This window comes from Martes martes, assembly GCF_963455335.1.
Source record: "Martes martes genome assembly, chromosome: X".
Lineage (NCBI taxonomy): Eukaryota > Metazoa > Chordata > Mammalia > Carnivora > Mustelidae > Martes > Martes martes.
In genome coordinates, this window is record NC_137897.1 from 122,012,050 (window position 1) to 122,033,841 (window position 21,792).

Consider the following 21,792-nt stretch of genomic DNA (forward strand, 5'->3'; position numbering starts at 1 on the left):
AGGAATGTAAAGAGGAAGGGGCGAGGGAGCTTAGATCAAATGAGAGAAGGCGAAGGAGGAACGGTTATTATTATTATTACTATTATTATTGCAAAAGAATGGGAGAAAGGATTACTGAGGGGTCTAAGGAGGTTAGGACATTTCGTGGCGAAAGTAGGGAGCTCCTGCGACACGAATTCTACTTTGCGCAGTAACCGGAGACGTTACCTGCTGAGACTAAGCACGGAGATGTCGGGGCAAGCTTCGCTCTTCATTTATCCCACCGACTCAACGCTGGTGAACTCTTTGTGGCCCTGCACCCTTCCTTTTGCCGGAGGAACCGCTTGATGTTGTTTACCACAAGTTATTGACTGTGTGACAGACAGGGCAATACGCCAGTTGGAACTACCACTCCCAGAATGCAGTGCGGCTACTGGGAAGTGCCGGGGCTGGGAATGCAGCCGGTCCCGCCCTACAGCCCGTTTTCATTGGAGGAACGCTCACATTCCCAGGAGGCCGCGCGCGGGCGGGGCGCTTTATGCGGAAGCCGGTGGCGTCGGGTCCCAGCCTCCTCCGGGAGCGGGCAGTCGGTGGTCCGCCTCTGGCTTACGTCGCTCGATTCTGAGCCCACGCGCTCTTAGGGGGTGCCCGGACAGGTAAACGGTTCAGGGCGCGCTCGGCAGAAGGCGGGGAGACGACGGCGGAGGGAGGGCAGAGGTGTGGACGAGAAGGTGCTGGGGTGGAGTGAGGAGGCAGTGCAAGGGTGACTTGGGCTTCTCTGGTGTCGACGGTTCGAATTGTCGGGCAGGTTCAGTTTTGGCGAGCTGCGTTTTGTGCCGCTGAAAAGGTCTCGAATTAAGGAGTGTCAGAATGCGTCACTTAAGTTGTTGCAGGAGGGAGAAATGTTAACTTTCCCTCAGTTCGCATTCTGCAAGACCTTTCTCTAGCGTTTGAATCTTGAAATTCAGTCATGAGATCTGAGTCTTCTAAAAACTAATCTCTACGCCCTTGTTTTGATGACGTCACTTTTTGCTTCACCTACTTCTGAGCTCCTTCGTGTGTTTGTACACCTCCGCGTGCCCTTTCTTCACCACCCATTGTTTCATTCCTCTTCTTCCTCGGTTTGGATAGGGACTCGGTATCTCTACCCAGACCTATTTCCACAGCTTCAGACCTGTATGTTATCGTAATAATTGGCCAATATTTAACAAACTCAGACCATGTCCTAGACTCTTTCGTAAATGTCTTACATCTCTCTCTCTCTCATATCCCCCCACAAATGATCAGTTGTCAAGTCCTTTTCTTAATCTTATTAATTGCGCTCAACTACCTGTGCCTCCATTGTCCCACCCTTGATCCCAGAGACATGGTACGCCTTTGAATAGTTGTGGCTGAGAGCAGCCTCACTCACATGTTTAATAAGTATTTATTGAACAGCTAGTATGTCCTAGAGACTCTTCTAAGGTCGAGGGATATAGCTAGAAACAAGTTGTAGGGGAGCTCTACTCTTAAGTAGTTTACATGTTTGTGTGTGTGTGTGTGTGGGCGAACAGGAATAATCCGGATGATGTGATGTGGTAGTGATGGTTAATGCAAAATAGAACAGGTGGTTGACTTGACAGGGTAGGCTCCGATCCCCAGAAAGTCAGAGGGATTGAATTTGGTCTCAGAACAGAACCGTAAAAGAATATTTGTAACACCAGCAAGAATACAGCAAGTCTGTAACCAGACTTCAGGCTTTTCATAAACACCTCTTCTTTTCCTCTGGCATATCAATATTCTTCATTCTTCTGTCTCCTCCAAGGTTATTACATCAGAATTGGTGGTTTATCTGTCATTGGATTATTTCCTCCTAAAACCCTGACAGAAAGTTGGGGATTAGAATAGATTAAAGCACTTGAACTGCTTTATCTTAATTAAGGAGATAATTTAGTAATCAAAATATCCTTCTTACCAGGTCCTACTGAATACAAAATTACTGTTGTTTAAACCAAAACATGCTCAGTATTCATTCATTTATTTAACAAATATTTGAGGGAAAATTATATGCCAGGCACTGTGCTGGGCCCTGTGAACTGGTGAGGATAAAATGAACTTTGCCCTCTCTTCCAGAGGAGTAATTATAACAGTATGTGGAGGAAATTCCTAATACATAGGCTGACACCTGCATTTTTTCTTCACCCGGTGAAATAATCACAAACCTCTAAGAAGTCTGAATAAATTTGTACATTTTTAGATTATTCGCTAGTTACACTTTATTGCAGTTATTTATGTCTGTCTTTCCCATTGTACTATGGCTTCCTTGAGTATAGAGGTCCTCTCTTACTGGGCTTCACATCTCCGGTGTCTACTCCTCTGGCTGTCATATAGTAAATCCTCGAAAAATATGTGTTGAACTGAAATAGAAAAACGATTTGATCCAATACATTAATTGTTTCATTTACACAGGCCTTCTTTATAAAAGGTCATTGTACTTATTCCTAAAACTTCTCATTCACCAAATGTGGACCATTCCATCTCATCAGGCCAGTTTACCTTTCCTGGTTTGTTCTCACTTCTGTGCCTTCTCTTGTTCCATAGCTCTTCCATAAAATGTGTTCCCATCTCTTTCCCCAGCGCTTTCCATGCCCCCTTCCCATTTAACTTAATGGGCCAATTTCATAGTATGTAAGGGTGGAAACAATCTAATGTTTCCTATGAAACATTCTGCTAATGAACTGTTGCAAGGATTAACACGGTACTTTTCTTTGCAATAATATAAATAGTGATACAGAATGCATTCTTTTGATTTTGTATTGACTGTTACCATGTGCTATGTGAGAAGTTAATTCTTCCACCTTTTTTTCTGTTTGGACAGTTGCACAACCTTTATTCATACAACACGTTTTAGTGTCATTTGGTTTCCACTTAGTACAGACACATCTTTAAATATTATTTTCTCCTTAGCTTGAGATAATTGTTATTTTCTCACTCTGTCACTTTCAGAATGTCAAATCTTAATTCTTCAAATAAAAGGTTTCTATTATGCAGATATCTTTCAGTTGTAAATTGTTACGGTAAAAGATAAATTTTGTCTTTATAACTGATTAAAATACACAACAGGAATACAAGAGTGCTTGAGTCATGATTGTGATTATGATTTTTGGATGTGCCAGCCTAAGAGCAGCCAGACATGCTTCTAAGACATTAAAAATTAGGCACTGTCATTTTAGAGAATTTCTTAGCTCTTTGGCCTTTATAATGCAAATGCAGCATGGAATTGTGTGTCATCATTTATAAGGTATACGTGTATATCTGGAATATTAACAGACATTTTTAAATGTTATCAAAATAAGAATATAGAGTTAAAAAAATCCCAAGAACACATAGACTTGAATGTGAAAAAACCTGACTTGGCCTTTTTCTTTACTCAGTTCCCTAAAACCATCTTCATCCTCTACTTGAGGATGCCTCCACTGAGGAGCAGTGTTTTCATTGTTGCTGTGCTATATGTAATTTGTTATTTATTTTTATTTTTATGTATTTTTTTCTAGAGAGGGACATGGGGAATGGGGAGCAATTTTTAAAGATTTATTTATTTGAGAAAGAGAGAGAGAGTGTGTGTGTGTGTGTGTGTTTGTGTGCGTGCATGCACGCGCGTGTGTGTGTGTGTGTGAAAGACGAGGAAGAGAGAGTCTTAAGCAGACTCTGTGCTGAGTGTGGAGCCTGACGCACCATGACCTGAGCCAAAACCAAGAGTTGGTTGCTTAACCAACTGTGCCACCCAGGTGCCCCAAGCAATTTGTTTTTAACACAGGTAATCCCTTACTTACAAATGGATATATTTCAAAAATTCCTTTTTAAAATTTTTTTGAAGCTTCATGCCTTTTTCTTTATAAATAATGCTGTTCAGGGCATTTTAGTTATTATGCCAATTGGTAACTCTTAATCTTCAATTTGATGGACTTGAAGATCTTCACAATTTAATAATTCTTCTGTAAAAAACTACATCTAGAATTCTCAGTTGGATTCCCCCATGACATATCTTTTTTTTTTTTTTTTTTTTAATCCTGGCAACTGAAACATAAGTGTTCTTTCCTTAGAATCTTCTTGTAGAAGTAGAAACAGGCCTTTCTAACTCCAAGTTGTTGGAGGTTGCCCTTCTTCTCTCTAAGGACAGGTCTCTAATGAGAGTAAGGAAAGAGTGGTGTGAATATATGGAGAGGGAAGAGCAAGAATGATTTGGGAGGAACAGGGAGGTTCTCAGATGTTTTGTGTCCTCAAAAAAGGACACTTGTCCTTTTGTGTCCTCAAAAAAGAATCGTGACAGCTGGTACCTGTGAATGTGACTTTATTTGGAAATAAGGGTTTTTGCAGGTGTAATTAAGATGCAAGTTAAAATGACGGTCATAGTGGAGCGGGTGTCCTAATAAGAGAAAAGACCCAGAGATTTCTATATGGAAACATGGACACGCATGAAAAATACCATATGACTGTGGAGGCAGAGACTGTGAAGTGCTGCAGCTGAAAGGCAGGGAATGCCAAGGATTGTCAGCAGACTACCAAAAGCTAGAGAGAGAGAAGAAAGGATTGTCTACTATAGATTTCTGAGGGAGCCTGGCCCTGCCGACATCTTGATTTTGGGCTTCTGGCCTCCAGAAGTAGGAGACAATAAATTTCTGTTGTTTTAAACCTTTGTGGCTTTTGATACTTTGTCAAGGCAGCCACAGGAAACTCATACAGGATTCTTAGCAGGAAGGAAGTAAAGCTGGGATAACGGCTCTGGGACCAAGCAACGCATCAGTGAGAGAATGGAGGAACAGTGTTGAGACAGGACTTTCCTTTATGTATCATTTTTTTTTCCTTCTCTTTCTTCTCTGGCTTATCTTTTTCACTCTTTTTCTTGCATATTTATATAACATTTTATGGTTTATTACACTTTCACATACTGCTAGTAATTAGCAGAGGCAGGTTTTCACTTTAAATGCAGTATTCTTTCACAGTTCTTTCTATTATCCCAGTTTTCAAGCAAAATGAGAAAAACAATTATCATGATTTCGCTGATACATGGAATTTGAGAAACAAGGCAGAAGATCATGGGGGAAGAGAGGAAAAAATGAAATGGGATGAAACCAGAGAGGGAGACAAACCATAAGAGACTCTTAATCTCATGAAACAAACTGAGGTTGTTGGGGCAGGGGAGGGATAGGGTGGCTGGGTTACGGTCGTTGGGGAGGGCTTGTGCTATGGTGAGTGCTGTGAACTGTGTAAGACTGATGAATCACAGACCTGCACCCCTGAAACAAATATGGTATATGTTAATTTAAAAAAAAAGACTACAGATTCAGGTGATGGGGATTAAGGAGTACCCTTGTGAGCACTAGCTGTTGTATGGACGTGCCGAATCACTGAATTATACATCTGAAACTAATTTTACACTGTTAACTGGAATTTAAAAACTTAAAGGACATTACAAATTCTATTGCACGAGAGTTACAGTGGGGGCAGATGAGGCTTGATAATAGGTGAGGTTTTTAACAGTCTAGAAGAGAGTAAGAAATTCCTATTATTGGCATCTGAAAAGAAAGTTTCTGTTGCTCTGTACCTGATATTTAACAGATATTTTTTAATTGGGCACTGATTTTCTTGAACAAAACACTGCTTCCCTGTAAATACATCCATTGTTCCTAATTATATTCCAAACAGTGCACTCCCTGTTCTGGGTGACTGTACTTCATGTAAACTTGAAGGCTATTGTCATATTACCTCTAAGTCTTCTTTTTTAATATTAAATATTTCTAGTTTATCTAGCTAGTCTTCAAACGATAGAATGTCCAGGTCCCTTACCCATAAAGTTGCCCTTCCATCCAGTCTTGAAATGCTGTACCGAGAGTTGAACTCAATATTCCACATGTGTTCTAACCAGCACAGGGTATAACGGTAATAGTACTTAAAAAGATCAAAGCACCCTATTTTAAAATGTAATTTAGGATTATGTAAGCATTTTAAGCAATTACCTGATGTTAGTTCATAATGAACTTAGAGTCCACTAAGATACTAGATTTTTTTTTGTATTGTTGCCAAATTCAGTTTTCTTCTTGAAGCTATTAAGGTACTGAAGCTGCTACTCTTTCATCTGTACCAGGGACCATATAATTTCTCATCTCTGTGTCTCTTTGTGTTATTGTTCCACTCTACTGCATATCTGTTGGACTAACCAATGACTTCCTTCTTTATAAAATTTCAGTGGCTCTTTATAGTCTTCCTACTGTGCATCAGTAAACACAGATAGGAGCTGACATGTGTTCCTTCTTGACACTTGCCTTCCTTTTGGCTTCCAGGCCACCACACTCTTCTGGCTTTCCTCTCACTTTCTCAGTTGGTCCTTCTCAGTCTTCTTTGTGGGTCCCTGTTCTGTTCATCTGCCTTTCCCTCAGTTATTTGTTGTACCTTCAGTTTTGTCTTTAGTTTTCCCTTAACTTTGGTTGTGCCCTGTCTTTTTTTCTATATGCAAAATGTCTTCAGCAAATAGATCATGTTTAAAATGACAGGTATAGATGAGCTCTCCTTGGGATGAGAGAGCATAGAACCAAGACCCATGGAAAGTCATCATTTGGAAGTCAGCTAGAGGAAGAGGGCTCAGCAAGAAAACAAGGAGCAGCCAGACATGTGGGAGTGTTTCAAGAAGGAGGGTTAGTCAACGGTGTTGACTATTCCTAAGAGGTCAGGTAAGTGAGAATAGAGAAGTGTCCACTGAATTTTGCAGCATAGAGGCTGTTGATGATCTTAGCAAGCATGGTTTTGTGGACCGTTGAGGGCAAACCCAGTAAGTTAAAGAGTTAAAAAGAAGTAGAGAAGTACAGATAGTGTATAGACTATGATTTTAAGAAATGGAGCAGTACCTGGAGCATGTTACAGGGTCAGTTGAGGCTTTTCAAAGAGATCGAGGGAGTTTATGTATGAGAAAATGATTTGGAAATTGTAACTTACTACATATGTGTAAAGAGAAATCCAGAAAGAAGATGGCTAAGGACACAATTCTGAGGAACACCCTCTTTTAGAGAGTAAAGAAGAAACCCTGAGAGGTGTTCAGCTGAAGACACAGATGAGTACTTCTGCTTTATGTGCGGTCTTTCAGTGCTGGGATTCCAAGAAGGAATCTCGATTCCCTGACTTCGGGCACTTTGTGGCCTGTTGCTGTGTTTCACAAAATATGGTTAAGTGAATCAGCTGCATCTAGATAGGCTTGTCTTAAATATGTTATTCCAGGGTCTTACCTCAAGCCTACTGATTCAGAATTTTAGGTGATGATGCCAAGAATTTGAATTTTTAACAGCGACTGTCACTCTCCCACCCAAGAGAACTCGTTCACCTATAGTTTAAGAACCACTGGCCTGTTGGATGGAACTGAACATGTTAAGAAATAACATTGAGTTGAAGAGTTAGTAGAAGAATAGGAAGGTACTTGGACGTCTCTTTATAAATTTATTCCATTAGATAAAAGAAATGGGGCTGTTGGGTGGAAAAAATAGTACAAATTCATTAACATGAGAAAAATAACTTTAAACTCTTGCTGTGTTGTTTTAGAAATGTTTTGTTTATGAAGGATCTTAACATAATTTAAAGAACCATTCCTCTTGTAGAAGGTTTGGGTTCTTCTCAGTTTGTTTCTATTATGGATAATGGCTTTATAATAGAGGCAGTATATACTATATGGATAAGATTATGGGTTCTAGAACCATACCGCCTGGGTTTGAGTCCCAACTTTTATTATTTACTAGTTGTGTAATTTTGGGCAAACTGTGTAAGTTATCTGTACTGCAGTTTGCACATTTTGGTGGAAGTATCATAATAGTGTATAATTTAATTGATGTAAGCATTGAGCGAGTTAATAGTTGTAAAGTGCTTAAAATGGTGCCTGATACACAGGCACTTAATCAATATGGGCTATTAATATTGTTAATATGTATCTTTCTGAATCTAGAGTCAAACTTCTGTTGAACTATTTGGATAAATTTTCAGGGTGGGATTATTGCATATGTGGAATTAAGAAACAAAACAAAAAGAGACAAAAAACAGACTTTTTTTTTTAAGGTATTTATTTTTTTTATTTTTTATTTTTTAAATTTATTTTCAGCATAACAGTATTCATTGTTTTTTCACCACACCCAGTGCTCCATGCAATCCGTGCCCTCCCTAATACCCACCACCTGGTTCCCCCAACCTCCCACCCCCCGCCCCTTCAAAACCCTCAGGTTGTTTTTCAGAGTCTGTAGTCTCTCATGGTTCACCTCCCCTTCCAATTTCCCTCAACTCCCTTCTCCTCTCCATCTCCCCTTGTCCTCTATATTATTTGTTATGCTCCACAAATAAGTGAAACCATATGATACTTGACTCTCTCTGCTTGACTTATTTCACTCAGCATAATCTCTTCCAGTCCCGTCCATGTTGCTACAAAAGTTGGGTATTCGTCCTTTCTGATGGAGGCATCATACTCCATAGTATATATGGACCACATCTTCCTTATCCATTCATCCGTTGAAGGGCATCTTGGTTCTTTCCACAGTTTGGCGACCGTGGCCATTGCTGCTATAAACATTGGGGTACAGATGGCCCTTCTTTTCACTACCTCTGTATCTTTGGGGTAAATACCCAGTAGTGCAATTGCAGGGTCCTAGGGAAGCTCTATTTTTAATTTCCTGAGGAATCTCCACACTGTTCTCCAAAGTGGCTGCACCAGTTTGCATTCCCACCAACAGTGGAAGAGGGATCCCCTTTCTCCACATCCTCTCCAACACACGTTGTTTCCTGTCTTGCTGATTTTGGCCATTCTAACTGGTGTAAGGTGGTATCTCAATGTGGTTTTAATTTGAATCTCCCTGATGGCTAGTGATGATGAACATTTTTTCATGTGTCTGGTAGCCATTTGTATGTCTTCATTGGAGAAGTGTCTGTTCATATCTTCTGCCCATTTTTTAATATGATTGTCTGTTTTGTGTGTGTTGAGTTTGAGGAGTTCTTTATAGATCCTGGATATCAACCTTTCGTCTGTACTGTCATTTGCAAATATCTTCTCCCATTCCGTGGGTTGCCTCTTTGTTTTGTTGACTGTTTCTTTTGCTGTGCAGAAGCTTTTGATCTTGATGAAGTCCCAAAAGTTCATTTTCGCTTTTGTTTCCTTCGCCTTTGGAGACATATCTTGAAAGAAGTTGCTGTGGCTGATATCAAAGAGGTTACTGCCTGTGTTCTCCTCGAGGACTCTGATGGATTCCTGTCTCACGTTGAGGTCTTTTATCCATTTTGAGTTTATCTTTGTGTACGGTGTAAGAGAATGGTCGAGTTTCATTCTTCTACATATGGCTGTCCAGTTTTCCCAGCACCATTTATTGAAGAGACTGTCTTTTTTCCACTGGATATTTTTTCCTAAAAAACAGACTCTTAAATACAGGGAACAAACTGGTGGTTGCCAGAAGGGAGGTGGGGGGATGGGTGCAATAGATAAAGGGGATTATGAGTACACTTATGGTGATGAGCACTGAGTAATGTATGGAATTGTTGAATCATTGTATTGTACACCTGAACCTAATACCACACTGCATGTTAATTATACGTCAATAAAAAAGGGAAGAATCCCCTCTTTATGTCCCTTTACTGTTTATGGTAATTGCTTTTCAAATGGTGATATCCAGTTGTGCCGTATAATTTGTTAATGCACCTTATCTATCAATGTGTATATAACATATATTACATTTTATATACACACACGTGTACATATTTGGTGTGTCTCTCTATATACATATCAGTATGGTTTAGGGTTGTAAACTTGTACAAGACTATGACCTTTTTATTAAGCCTATTATTAAGTGTCTTACATTAATATTATAGCACCTTGGGCAGTAGTGTCTCCAGGTACCCAAACAAATGGAAAGATATTCTGTGCTCATGGATTGGAAGAATTAATATTTTTGAAATGTCCGCACTACCCAAAGCAATTTTCAGATTCAGTATAATACCTGTCAAAATACCAATAGCATTTTTCACATAACTAGAACAATTAATCCTAAAATTTTATATGGAACCATAAAAGAACCTAAATAGCCAAAGCAATCATGAGAAATAAGAACAAAGCTGAAGGTATCACAATCCCAGATTTCAAGATATATTAGAAAGCTTCAGTAATCAAAACGGTATGGTGCTGGCATAAAAACAGACACATAAATCAATGGAACAGAATAGAGAGCCCAGAAGTAAACCCATAATTATATGGCCCATCAATCTTCAACAAAAAAGGCAAGAATATACAACAGGGAATAGATAGTCTCTTCAACAAATGATGCTGGGAAAACTGGACCACTGTCTTATACCATACACAAACTCAAAATGGATTAAATACCTAAATGTGAATAACAAAACCATAAAACTGGAAGAAAAATAGGCAGTAATTTCCTTGACATGGGCCTTAGCACCATTTTTCTAGATATGTCTCCTGAGGCAAGGGAAACAAAAGCAAAAATAAACTATTGTGAGTATATCAAAATCAAAAGCTTTTGCACAGCAAAGGAAACCTCCAACAAAACTAAAAGGCAACTTACTGAATATGAAAAGATATTTGCAAACGATATGTTAATAAGTGATTAGTATCTAAAATATATAAAGAACTTATACAACTCAACACCAAAACCCCGCAGATAATAATCCAATTAAAAAGTGGACACAGGACCCGAATAGACAGTTTTCCAAAGAGAGCATACAGATGGCCAACAGACACATGAAAAGAGGCTCACCATCATTAACCATCAGAGAGATGCAAATGAAAACTACAGTGAGATACTGCTTCACACTGGTCAGGATGGCTAGTATCAAAAAGACAAGAAATAGGTGTTGGCAAGGATGTGGAAAAAAGGGAACACTTGTGCACTGGTGGTGGGAAGGTAAATTCTTGCAACCACTGTGGAAAACAGTATGGAGCTTCTTCAAAGTATTAAAGATAGAAATACCTTATGATTCAGTAATTCTACTACTGGGTATTTACCAAAAGAAATGAAAAACTTATTTGAAAGGATATATGTACCTCTATGCTTTTTGCAGTATTATTTACAGTAACTAAGATACAGAGGCAACCCAAGTGTCCATTAGTAGATGAATAGATAAAGAAGATATATACCATATATACATGTACCACATCTTTATCCATATATACATATCCATCATCTTTATCCATATATATGGAGATATGCATACACAATGGAATATTATTAGTCATAAGAAAAAATGAGCTCTTGCCATTTGCCACAACATGGATGGACTTAGAAGGTATTGTGATAAGTGAAATAAGAGGCAAATACTGTATGATTTCACTTACATGTGGAATCTAAACAAATGCTTAAAATACCCAAAAAGCAGAATCAGACTTATAAATACAGAGAACAAACTGATGGTTGACAGAGGGAAGGGGGATGGGCAAAAAGGGGTGAAGGGGAGTGAGAGAGATACGCATCCATTTATGGAATGAATAAGTCATGGGAATAAAAGGTACACCGTAGGGAATATAGTCAATGTGTTGTAATAGTTCTGCATGGTGACAAATGGCAGCTACACCTGTGGTAAGCATAGCATAAATTGTAGACTTGTCAGATCACTGTGTCCTATACCTGAAACTAATGTAACATTGTGTGTGAAATGTACTTCAGTTAAAAAATAAGTGAATATTGAAAAAAATACTGTTTTCAGGTAGATGTTGGTAAATGATAATTTTCTTTTGAAAGATCTTTTCAAAGAAATATTCTGAGTTCTGTGTGTCTTTTTTCCTTTTGATAGATTGAAGCCATGGCCATTCTTTTTGCAGTTGTCGCCAGGGGAACGACTATCCTTGCCAAACATGCTTGGTGTGGAGGAAACTTCCTGGAGGTGACAGAGCAGATTCTGGCTAAGATACCTTCTGAAAATAACAAACTAACGTACTCACATGGCAAGTGAGTTCTGCTCTGCATGGGTAGAGGGTGAAAGAAGTAAACTGTGTTATAATCGGAATGATAGAAAACTAGAAAACAAGGTTCTTGGTAGATAATTTAAATAAACTGATAGAACAGTAACCTTTACCAGCTTAGACAATGGTCTTTTCTTCTCATTATAAATTTGAATTTAAATTATTTTTTATCATCGAAGTGATATTAATATTTTAAAGAAAGGTATGGTAATGTTACTTGTAAAAAATAACTTTGCTATAGAGCTTTAGGATATGTGCAACATGATACAGATAAAAGATGTAATATTCCTATGTTCATTCTTTCAGTAAATATTCATTGAGCACTTGACCGTTGCTGGGTACTGTGTTTGGTGCTGGGGATACAACAAGAAATTACACAATATTTGCCCTCATAGAGGCTAGAGTTTAATGGAGGAGACATTCAAGTGCATAGATGATTGTAGTAGATGGTGGAAGGTAGTGCTAGAAGGAGCAGCCGGTGGAGAAGTATGGAGTTAGGGAACTGCAGGTGACATTCTGTGGCCGGTGCCCAGCATGGTGAAAATAAAGCTGGAGAGACAGGTAAAAGAGCAATCATATAGGGTCTCATAAGCCATGTTAAGAGATTGACTTTACTTTGTGCACAGGCACTGAAGGTTTTCAGCTTGGGTGTGACATGGTCAGGTTTTGCTTTAGAAAGATCACTCTGGTGGCTGGTCGGAGAATGGATTGGGGAGGGCATAGGTGGGAGATCTTAGTAATCAGATAAAAAGTGCCTCAACATTCCTCATCAATACTTAAAAAAACTTTCGTCATTTAACCTATCCTAATTTCCTTAGTTTCTATCTCAGAAGGAGGTTCTTCTTACTTTCCAAAGCTAGCTCCTTGTATAATTTAGGATCTAGTCTAGTCTAAACTACCGTAAGAGAGATACCCAAAATACAGTGTTACTTAAATGAGATAGCCCAGAGAGGAGTACTTCCAGGCTGCTGGGGTGGCTCTGTCACTTTCAGTTAGTGTCTTCAATTAGCTCTGGCCAAGGCAGCTCCTTTAGTTCTTGTTGACATGGCATGCCCGGTATTTTTGAAGGCAAAGCCAGAAGTAGAGTGACATTTTATTGTTCAGAAGTTTTGGCTTGCATTTCATTTTTCTCACATAGTTATGTAGCTAACCTAGCTGGAAGGGAGGCTAGAATTTGTCACAGGTGTGCAGCTGTATGTTCAGCTAAAATTCTGTTACTCTACAAGAAGTTACAGGATATTAGAAGACAACTCGCAATCTTCCATTCTACTCTTTTGGGCCTCTCAAATATCTGGGTGTACTCTTCTTCTCAAACAAAGAGCACATATCCTCTCTGTAGGAGATGGCTCCAAAACCTTATCTGGTCACTGTCCAGTTCAGAGAGTCTGGGTGACACACAGTCTTCTCCATGAGGCCCAGGAGTGGCTCCTGTGACTTACCATGAAGAGAAGTCATATGTTCTTCCTGCTCCCCCTGCCCAACCCAATAGACAGTGGTAGAAGTAGAAAAACATCACCGGCATCGAAGTTACAAACTCACATTTAGAAAAGAGAAGAATGAGAAACACATAGAAGTCACTGCTTCCTAGCAGTGTTCCAGTAACTACTTCACAGCAATTTCAAAGACTCCCCATTCTGATCCTGGAGTGGTTAGTGGTTCTGGTTCATTGGAGGAACTCCCTTGTTTTTTCTCCCTGAATCCTGGCTTTGTTCTCCAGGAGGCTCTTCCTTGTCCATTATCATCTGGCCACATCCAAAATGGGTGTTAGGGTGTCATCTTTTGGAACTGTGCAGGTTCGGTAGTCTGCTGCCTGCTGGTATAGTTTAGAGGTCCAGACGTCTTAGGGGTCAAATAATTCCAGCTTCTTGTGAATATGGCGTAAGGCGTTTTTCAAAAACTTAACTTAGGCTTATGGTCACTGTGTTCCTAGTAAGTTCCCAGGAAAATGCCCAGGGAAAGCACATTCAGTCCTTTTAGAGGCAAGACTTGGAAGTGGGAATATACCTTCCACTCACATTTTATCAGCCAGAAATTAGTCACATAGTCATATCTAGCGACAAGGGAAGCTAGAGTATGTAATCCAGTAGAAGTGTGGTTATAGTACAAGAAGGCAAAATTGTCCATCTGTTGTGCCTCTCCACCTGCATCCTGATCCAGTCCTGCCCAGTATCCTCTGGAGTGAGGCTTCATCACCCAGTTTTTCCTTTTAACCTTCTGCCTTGGTTTCTTTCCTATAACCATATTTCATCATCTTGATTAAAAATATCTCTTCTTATTGTACACTGAAAGAAAATGTCCATTTTACTGTAAGATAACCATTTCCCTCCTGAAATCCAATCTTCCTCTTGATGCTTCTTTCTTCTTTAACAACATCGCCAGCCATTCAGTTGGCTAACCCTAACACTGAAGAATCCTATTTGACTTCCTCACCAAATCCTTGCCATTGTCCTGCAAGAAATTTTTCAGTCCATTCCCTTTCCTCTGTCCCCACTTGTCATAGTGTTCAGTTTAGGCCTTCATTGGTTTTCATTTTTAATAGCCTCCTCCTAACTTGCTTTTCAGCTTCTAGTTGCTCCCTCCTTAAATCTGTATTTCACATTCCTATGATTAAACTTTCTTGCTTAAAACCCATTGCTTTTAGAGTAAAGCCCAAACTCTACCTTCATAATTTTGTCCATTCCTGACCTTTCTACACTTACCTGTATAGGAGTCCTTGCCATTCTCTGACCTAGCTCTATTATTTCAAGCTTTGTTATGTATTTCTTTCATGCTTTTGGACTGTCTCTCCCCTCCCAGCCCCCTGGTAAGCTTTTGCTCATTTTACAGGTCCCAAATGAGATACTGTCTTCATTATTATTTAATCCTTCTAAAAGGGTAATTCTGATCACATCCCTTTTCTTCAGCAGTTACTCTGTGCAGTCTGGGTAAAGTTTTTTTTTTAAATTTAATTTAATTTAATTTTTTTAAAAATTTTTATTTTTATTTTTATTTTTTTTAAAGATTTTATTTATTTATTTGACAGAGAGAGATCACAAGTAGGCAGAGAGGCAGGCAGAGAGAGAGAGGAGGAAGCAGGCTCCCCGCTGAGCAGAGAGTCCGATGTGGGACTCGATCCCAGGACCCTGAGATCGTGACCTGAGCCGAAGGCAGAGGCTTAACCCACTGAGCCACCCAGGCGCCCCTAATTTAATTTTTTATTTCAGTGTTCCAAGATTCATTGTTGATGCACCACATCCAGTGCTCCATGCAATCCGTGCCCTCCTTAATACCCACCACCAGGCTCCCCCAACCCCCCACCCCCTCCCCTCTGAAACCCTCAGTTTGTATCTCAGAGTCCACAGTCTCTCATGGTTTGTCTCCCACTCCAATTTCCCTCAACTCACATGGTAAAGTTTCTTAATGACTCCAGAGACTTCAATATCTGCCCCTGCTTCCTTCTCTGACCCCCTCTCTCACTACTTTAGCTTTCAGTTTTGGTCTCCAGCCTTGCTTAGCTATTTGCATTTCAATGCTGGGTTCTTTCTCTTTTCCTATTCTTTGCAGTAGCCATTACCTTTTACTTGAATATGTTTATCTTTTTAAAAATCTGACTTTGCCTTTCTGAGCTTAGATATTTCCTTTTCTAGAAAGCCTGAACTCCAAGACCAGGTCAGGTGCCCTCTTTTTGCTCATCTCCATAGCATCCTTTGTTTATTCGTACTGTAGCACTTACCACATCGTATTATAACTGCAATCTTTACTTTTTGTCTCTGTCACCTGACTGTAGACTCCTTGGTGGCGGGACCATGCCTTGTGACTTTTTTTGGTCTTTGCACCAAGTTACTCCCTAGGGTACAAATTTTCTGGAGAAAATGATGACTTCCATTTTGGACACTGTATTTAGGTTGTCTATTGTATGTCCAGTTCGATGTGTCTAGTAGACAGTAATGTATGTAGGCCTGGAGCTCAGGAAGTAGGTCAGATCTAGATTTGGGAATCATCACCATAATTGTGGTAGCTGATAAAAACAATAGGACATAACAACGGATGCCACCATCCAGGGACTGTGTGTGAGAAGAGCAGGGAGCTGGGGATGTTGGAAAACATCAATAGGGAGGGAAAGAGACTGCCACATGAACCAGGCAAGCCTGGTGTTGGGAAATCCAGTGGAGAGAAAACACTTTTCAGAAGGAAGTGGTCAACAGTATCATGTTTCAGAGAGAACCACTGGATATGGTGATGCGGAAGTTATTGATGGAATTGACATGAACAGTTCTAGAGTAGTGAAGGAAGACATTTTGCCTGAGTTCCCATACCTCCTTATAATTGATATCAAGCCTTTATATGAACATTAAAAGTATAATTCAGTAGTACTCCTATCTCTCCAGTTGCCCAAGGTAGAAATCTGGGAGGCAAAATTGAGTTATCCCTCTGCTTCATTTCCAGTAGCCAGTTAATCAGGTTCTGTTCTTTTCTTCTTCTATTTCACACTCTAGTCATGTGAGCTCATTTGACTGTACTAAACCCATTATGTGCTTTTTTTTTTTTTTTTTTTTTTAAATCTCCAGGCCTTTGTGCTTGTTGGTTTTACCCTCTGGAACATTCTTTATCTGCTCTTTACTTTGCCATCTCTCACTTATTCTTCAGGTCTTGACTCGGGCATCACTTGCTCCAGGATGTCTTTCCCATTACCCTTTGCTAAACTCTGTTAGGTGTCTCCTTTATGTTGCCAGAGCACCATATGGCCTTTTACTCCTCCTCCTGTTTTACCATGCTGCTTGGTAGTTCCCTGCACTGTGATCTTTTTGAAGGCAGGGACTGATGGTTTTGCTTACTTGTATCCTCAGCACCCAACCCAGTAACTGGCTCAAAGTAGATGCCATACAAATGCTAGTGTTGCGTGTTCGGTAGAAAAAGTGATTCCTCTGAGATCTTAAAAGAAGGCAAGGAAGACGTATGGCTCATTGGAAGTTAATCTTAATTACATGTCCCTCCTAAGACGTCATCTCTTGTAGAGGCCCTAAGAGTCCAGTTATGCTTTTGCAGCTACCATTTTAATGGGTAATGTGCATACTGTTGTGCTACTTAGGGTAGAGACTTTCTTTTAATGTCTTATATATTCTTACCAGTTTGACTTGAGAGAAACAGGTGTATAGGGGAGGAGGAGAGGGAGAATAGATAGTATCTGTAAATGATATGTTCACATTGGTAGTACTAAATTTGCTTATACATAGATAGAAGATGGAAATGAAAGAGATATTGCTTATAACCACAGTAAGTTTTATATCTTTTATCCTACAGTTATTTGTTTCATTACATCTGCCAAGACAGGATTGTATATCTTTGTATCACTGATGATGTAAGTAACTTGAAGACATGTTGCTATTTAACTATGTGTACTGTTAATAAAGTCAGTTCTTAATTATCTTTAGTAGGTAAAGTTGATGTGATTATAACTGTCCATAGCTAGAAATTTTTTCTGTACTTTGCATTTATCATATGGAGCAGCAGATGATAAGAAGAGTTGATGTCTGGGTATATGCAAATCAGCTCAGTTTCGGTAGAGTTTTAGCTTAACCTCTTGCAATTTCTGCATTTCTCCTATTGTGTAGTGAGAATTGGTCTTCATAATCATGACCCTTTGATATCAAATCCTCTCAAAATTTCTTTATCTGAAATATTAAATAGGTTATTTTATTCAATACTGAATTTTAAAATTTAAATTCAATTAGCCAACATGTAGTACATTATTAGTTTTTGATAGAATGTTCAATGATTCGTTGGTTTTATATAGTACCCAGTGCTCATGTCAACAGTGAATTTAATGTATATAAGTCTTCGGAAAACAAAATCATGATACGTCATGATCAACTTTGTAAACGTGTAGTTCACGTTGGTAAGTTGTTTTTTGAGTATTGGTAGATTCTAGGTTCTAGACCAAAATGCTCTGTAACTTAACAGTACCATTAAGGTCATTTCGTCTGCTATCCTTAGTGTCAGCTTCCTCCTAGTACATTCCCCTATGGTTGCGTGGAGCCACATGCTTTCTTATTTGTGTCCGGAGAAGAGGAACTGTGTCTTTTCAAATCTCTTATTGTAAGAATGAGGAAAGTTCTCAGAAGCTCACGGTCCTCTCCCCCTCCTTCAAAGTGAACTTTTTTCCATGTCTTATTGGCTAGGACTAGGTTACATACTTATTTCTAAATTGAGCAACGACAAGAGGCATGGAATTGACATGATTACCATAGGTCAGGATTTTAACCTTTATTGAGTCACAGACCCCTTCGACACTCATGGGCCTCTTCCAGGATGTTTTGAAATGTATGAAATACATGATTATAAACAAAACCAGTTATATTGAAGTATAGTATTCAGAGCATTTTAAAAATTGGTACAGTAATATATATGTTTTCTATGAATTACATTAAGTGACAAGATCTAGTCATAGGTTTGATAACTAATAATTTTGAAGTGAAGAGTATAAATCATATTTTGAGATACCTGTAACTAATGGTGTGTGAAAAAAAGATTTCTATTGGTGACAGTCGTAAGTACTGTTTGGTACTATTCTGGTTTGTTACCTACACTCGATTTAAAACTTCAGTTAAAACTTAATGTGATTTTTCTTCTACTCAAGTACATAGACCCCTTGAATTTGGACCACTGACCCCAGTGTAAGAACCCTTAGGTTAGACCAATCATCTTGGGTGAAATGGAGATGAGTGTCAACCATAGAGATCATCACAATGGTTTTTATCCCTAGTTTCACAGTGTTTTCCAAAATTATTTTAAAAATCCAGCTATATCTGAAATAACTGATGTGAAAAGGCTTGGAATCGATAAGAAATATAACTAAATTTGGGTTCATTAGAGTTGAGTTTTCTGTTTCTTGACTGGGACCAGACAAGAGTACTTCACTTAATCTTTTCAAGTATACCATCAATATTCAAAAAACTCAATTCAAAGTATTTATCAGTAGTGTTATCTTTGTGTGTGAAAGACCGTACTATTATTACGGATTTATTAAGCATCTTCTTATATTGGGCCTTCTCATAGGTCCTGTGAAAGATATGGAGGAAGTAAAACCCAACTCTTTCTCTTCAACCCAACTAACCTAGCTACTGTTATCTTTAGTTGGCAGTAGTCAAATAAGTATATTTGGATTAGACTCTCAGTTCTTTCTTTTATTAGTTGTTTGACCTTTGGCAAGTTACCTTTTAAGAGCCTTTGTTCTCTTATTGTGAAATGAGGTCAGTGCTAGCTCTTCCTCATGGAATCATTGCTCAGTAAGTGTCAGCTGTTCCTGTGGTTGTTGTTAATCATATCATCTTTGTTTACTTTCTGATTGAACTCTGTGTTGGTCTCTTTTCAGGATTTTGAACGTTCTCGAGCATTTAATTTTCTGAATGAGATAAAGAAGAGGTTCCAGACTACGTACGGTTCAAGAGCACAGACAGCACTCCCATATGCCATGAATAGCGAGTTCTCAAGTGTCTTGGCTGCACAGTTGGTAAGGTCTTTTTCAGGATATAGTATTTTGATTCATATCTTCTTTATGACCTTCAGGTGCTTCGAATAGAGGGGACCCTGACCTGCAAATATATTTTTCTGATTGTGCTGTTAAATGGCAACATAATAAAACTTCCCAGATAGAAAAAATTCAAATAAAACAGTGATACTATCTATGTAGTGTTCAAAGTATCTAGGTATGGGGGAAGACATTAAAGATCATCTACTTGAGCTATCCATCTAATGCATAAATCCATTCAGTATGCCAAATGGCCTCTTAACTGGTACATTAACCTTCTGTCCTCCCATGAGGCACCATAGTTTTTTGTTTTTGTTTGTTTGTTTTTGAGTGAGAGAGAGTATGCATGTGTAAGGGGAAGGAAAGGGGGAGTGGGGGGAGGGACAGAGAGAGACTCTCAAGCAGGCTCCACACTCAGCATGGAGCCCAGTGCAGGGCTCAGTCTCACGACCCTGAGTTCAAGACCTGAGCTGGAAATCAAGAGTCAGATGCCTAACGACTGAACCACCCTGGCACCCCAAGGCAACTGTAATTTTTCAATAGCTTAACTTAGTCATTTGAAAGTCGGCTCATCTGTATGAATAGCAAACCGTCAGCTCAGTGAAGTTTTGCATATGTATACACCAGTGAAATACCACCCTTTTCAAAATACATCTCCATGACCCTGAAAGTTCCTGATGTCCCTTTGCAGTCATTCGCCTCCCCAACACCTGCCCCAGGCAAGCACTGCTCTGTCTCTTTTCTGTCACTATGAATTAGTTTTGTCTCTTCTAGAATTTCCTATAAATGGAAGTATACATTACATACTCTTTTGTGTCCTGCATGCTCTGTGTAAGACTTTTGACACTCATTCATGTTGTGTAAATCGGTAGTTCCCTTTTTTGCTAAGTAGTATTGTATGCATGTACCACAATTTGTAATAAATTATCAGACTTTTTTCCAAATCGGTTGTGCCATTTATATTCCCACCAGCAGTTCTAGTGTTTCTGCATTCTCGCCAATGCTTGCTATGGTCTGTCTTTTTAATTTTAGTCATCCTAGTGGGTGTGTAGTGATATCTCATTGTGGTTTTAATTTGCATTTCCCTGATGACTAATGATGTTGAGACCTTTAAAAATGCTTCCCTTTTAGCCATGAAACTATTTGAGTGCAAAGAGACATATGTTCTATCTATGATTGTATTGTGAATGAGAAAAAAAGAATGCTTTACTTTTCACTTCTTCATGTGTTTTTTTAATACTTTTTGAGTGTTACACTTCTTTTTTCAAAGATTTTATTTATTTATTTGAGAGAGAAAGAGAGCATGAGAAGTGGAGGGTCAGAGGGAGAAGGAGACTCCCTGCTGAGCAGGGAGCCCCATGTGGGACTCAATCCCAGGACACCAGGATCATGACTTGAGCCAAAGGCAGATGCTTAAACGACTGAGCCACCCAGGTACCCTGAGTGTTACACTTCTAAATATGCATTCCTCTGGGGATGAAGTTCCTTTAAATAGTTATGTCTTTATTCAGTCAGTTCATTTGTTTCATACTTCTCACTAGAAAACATTCATATATGTGAAACTGTAAAACATCACCAACCAAAGGGCGCCTGGGTGGCTCAGTTGGTTAAGTGTCTGTGTTTAGCTCAGGTCATGATCCTAGAGTCCTGGGATCGAGCCTCGCATCAGGCTTCCTGCTCTGTGGGGAGTCTGCTTCTCCCTCTTCCTCTCCTCCCTTTTGCTCATGTGTGTACTCTCTTTCTCTCTCTCTCTCAAATAAATAAATGAAATCTTTAAAAGAAAAACCAAAACAAAACATCACCGACCAAAAATATACCAATATATAGTCAAAGGTAAAGGGTGAGCTGGCAGCAAAACTTTCAGCTTAACCAGGTTGTCATTGGCTCCATATGTATGTGTGACCCTCTGAATAAGTCTGTGCCAGGATTGTCATCTACAGATGGAGATAATAATAAGAGCATCTTCATGATGGAATTTTTGGGTAGATTAAATAATGTTCTCTCTTTGAAGCATTTAGCACGGTGAGGTGACTAGAATATTGTTTATTAGGGACTTGATGGATACCTATGGATAATAGTTTCAAAATATGTACTATTAGCAATGTCTTAGATTTCTAGATCCTATTAGAACCCAATGAAAATAGGATGCCTGCTCTGATCCCAACAGATAGAATAATAGATGCTCAGAAGGTGGGGCAGCATCTCCTCATCATACCCAAGAAGTGGGGAACAATTTAGTGTGCTTTTCCCTGTCTTGTTCTCCCTGCCCCAACTATGGTCTTTACTCCTTTCTTGTCTGAGCACAGATTATATGAACCTGTACTTCTGCCCCAAGAGTCTC

At 39.2% G+C, this 21,792-nt stretch overlaps 1 protein-coding gene across 1 annotated transcript in view; it reads left to right on the top strand.

Moving 5' to 3' along the window:
• The first annotated feature begins 499 nt into the window (after positions 1-499).
• Positions 500-21,792, top strand: part of VAMP7 (vesicle associated membrane protein 7) — a 70,705-nt gene continuing 49,412 nt past the window's right edge. The window contains exons 1-4 of the mRNA XM_080794702.1: positions 500-635; positions 11,776-11,930; positions 17,225-17,282; positions 19,296-19,433. Of these exons, the coding sequence (XP_080650828.1) occupies positions 11,785-11,930; positions 17,225-17,282; positions 19,296-19,433 (342 nt within the window). The 5' untranslated portion in view covers positions 500-635; positions 11,776-11,784. The remainder of the gene's footprint in view (positions 636-11,775; positions 11,931-17,224; positions 17,283-19,295; positions 19,434-21,792) is intronic.